This window comes from Epinephelus moara, chromosome 1, assembly GCF_006386435.1.
Source record: "Epinephelus moara isolate mb chromosome 1, YSFRI_EMoa_1.0, whole genome shotgun sequence".
NCBI classification, from domain to species: Eukaryota; Metazoa; Chordata; class Actinopteri; order Perciformes; family Serranidae; genus Epinephelus; species Epinephelus moara.
The window spans coordinates 50,130,331-50,133,149 of NC_065506.1; the positions used below are offsets into that span (position 1 = coordinate 50,130,331).

Sequence of the window (2,819 nt, forward strand, 5' to 3'; positions counted from 1 at the left end):
GTGAACGTGTGTGTGAACGTGTGCGTGAACATGTGCGTGAACATGTGTGTTAACGTGTGTGTGAACGTGTGTGTGAACGTGTGCGTGAACGTGTGCGTGAACGTGTGTGTGAACGTGTTCGTGAACGTGTGTGTTAACGTGTGCGTGAATGTGTGTGTGAATGTGTGTGTTAATGTGTGTGTGAATGTGTGTGTGAACGTGTGTGTGAACGTGTGTGTGAATGTGTGTGTGAATGTGTGTGTGAACGTGTGTGTGAATGTGTGTGTGAAAGTGTGTGTGAATGTGACAGGTGTGAGGACTAGAGAGGAGCTGTACAGGTGCAGGTCTAAAGGCCCGAACATACTCGGGCGGAACGTATGCGGAACGGACTCCGTGAGGAATGTCCGCAGTCATTCGGGCTTTCATAGTCTAGCGCACTTCTGCGTTGTAGTTTCCTGTAAAAATGTCCATGAAAAATCCCCGCGATGTGAAAAATACATGCCGAGCAGTCACTGGTGCGCGGAGCGGAGTCTGTGCGGTCGTAAAATCTGAGCTTTGCGCGCACAGGGCCTGCGGACGTCCGCTTTGAGTCCGGGCGGACCTCCGCGGAGTCCGTTCTGCGTACGTTCCGCCCGAGTATGTTCGGGCCTTAACGCAGTACAGTCTGTCAGGAACAAGTCCTAAAACCCAGACATGAGTTAGCATGTTAGCATGTTCATGTGTCTCTGACAAGTGTCTAAATGAGACTACAGAACGTCATCACACCGAACACGGCTTTACAGCCTGGGTGTGGCGTGGCAACGGCAACAACCCAGTCTCACTCCAAAGTTGTCAAACACCGGCGCTTTGGCAGTGACTTCTTTCGTCAGACACTGATGAACAAAGCCGTCACTTCATGGTAAAAATCCCATCAGCTGTTTGACGAGGGAACCAGAGCCACGCTAACTTCAGGGTTGGACTACAGAAAAACATCATCACTGGCAGACTCTATAGGAGTTGGATTTAGTGCCGTGACACCGTCAGCACAGGCTGATGATGTCACTTTTTAATTTGCCAACATGAAATAAATTTATAAAAAAATCATAAATGTTATTTAACCTGTTAATTTATCAAATCAAGTTTGTAGGACGTTGTGTCCCGTCTGTCGTTTGTCCCTTCTGTCCCGTCTGTCGTTTGTCCTGTCTGTAGTTTGTCCAGTCTGTCGTTTTTCCGTCTGTAGTTTGTCCCGTCTGTCGTTTGTCCCTTCTGTCCCGTCTGTAGTTTGTCCCGTCTGTCGTTTGTCCCTTCTGTCCCGTCTGTCGTTTGTCCCGTCTGTCGTTTGTCCCGTCTGTAGTTTGTCTCGTCTATAGTTTGTCCCTTCTATAGTTTGTCCTGTCTGTCGTTTGTCCCTTCTGTAGTTTGTCCTGTCTGTCGTTTGTCCCTTCTGTCGTTTGTCCCGTCTGTCGTTTGTCCCGTCTGTAGTTTGTCTCACATGTTCTGCGTAGTTTAAGAGTCTTTGCTATGAATCTGCATTAAATGGAAATACTCAGGTAAAGTACCTGTAACATGTAACTAAGTAAATGTACTCAATTACTTTCCACCACTGACGGAGAACATGTTACTGACAGTGTTCACATTTGAGTCCTGACTGTATCTGACCGCTGGGGTCAAAGGTGAGATGGCTCTGAGGTGAAGCTAACATCTGTACCATCTCCTCCTCCTTCTCCTCTCCTCTCCTTCTTCCTCTTCCTCTTCCTCCTCCTCCTCCTCTGAACACTTTCACTTTCCCGGTGAGCTCCGTTAGCTCCGCAGCTAACATCACTCTGTCCCGTTAGCAGCTGACAGAAAACCAACTATTCTCTGGCAGTTACCGGGGGCTGTTATCCGGCAGTGTACCGGATGTTACCGGGTGTTACCGGATGTTACCAGGCGCTGTATGAAGACTCACCGATGGTAGAGATGAAGGTGGTGTTGAAGGCGTCCTCGCTGAACCGGAACAGCAGGCAGGTCTTACCGACGCCGCTGTCACCGATCAGCAGCAGCTTGAACAGATAGTCGTAGGTCTTCGCCATCTTCCGTCTGTCCTTCCGTCTGTCCCGGGGGAACTTCCGGCCTCCTGCCCGGACTCTGTCTCTGTCTGCTGGGCGGACTGGGCTCAGTGGGAACACTGGTTCTGTACTGGTTCTACTGGGACAGGACCGAGAAGAAGCAGGAAACACTCCCTCTCCAAGCTACCCACAATACACTGCGACACACTTCCGCTGCCAGATTTTCACAATAAAACAGCTTAAAAAAATACAGTTTTAATATTTTTTGAGAAAAATGATTTTATATTATAACAGTATCATGAAAATGATTTTATATGATGTTAAAAATACCTAAAAACTGAAGTACTGCCACAAATTATGTTAGTGAAAACAGAAATGATACCAAATGTGTTAATTTACATTTTACTGTATTTTTGTACTTTTTTTTTTACACTGTTAATACATGACTGTATCAACACAAGAGCATAATACATTTATTTGAAGCATATACGTGTATATATATATATAAATGTATGTATGTATGTATATATACATACATTAATTTCCATAACTGCTTATCCTCTCCTCCCTCACAGGGGGTGGAGTCTATCCCAGCTGACACTGGGTGAGAGGCGGGGTTCACCCTGGACAGGTCACCAGACTATCACAGGGTTGACAGAGACAGACAACCATTCACACTCACATTCACACCTACGGACAATTTAGAGTCACCAATTAACCTGCATGTCTTTGGACTGTGGGAGGAAGCTGGAGCACCTGGAGGAAACCCACGCTGACACAGGGAGAACATGTCAGAGCACCTGGAGGAAACCC

The 2,819-nt window shown here is 47.0% G+C and overlaps 1 protein-coding gene across 1 annotated transcript in view; it reads right to left on the reverse strand.

Moving 5' to 3' along the window:
* LOC126401176 (ras-related protein Rab-8B) overlaps positions 1-2,220 on the reverse strand; it is a 28,226-nt gene extending 26,006 nt beyond the window's left edge. Inside the window, exon 1 of the mRNA XM_050062322.1 lies at positions 1,907-2,220. Coding sequence (XP_049918279.1) covers positions 1,907-2,030 — 124 coding nt within the window. The 5' untranslated portion in view covers positions 2,031-2,220. The remainder of the gene's footprint in view (positions 1-1,906) is intronic.
* Positions 2,221-2,819: the final 599 nt, after the last annotated feature.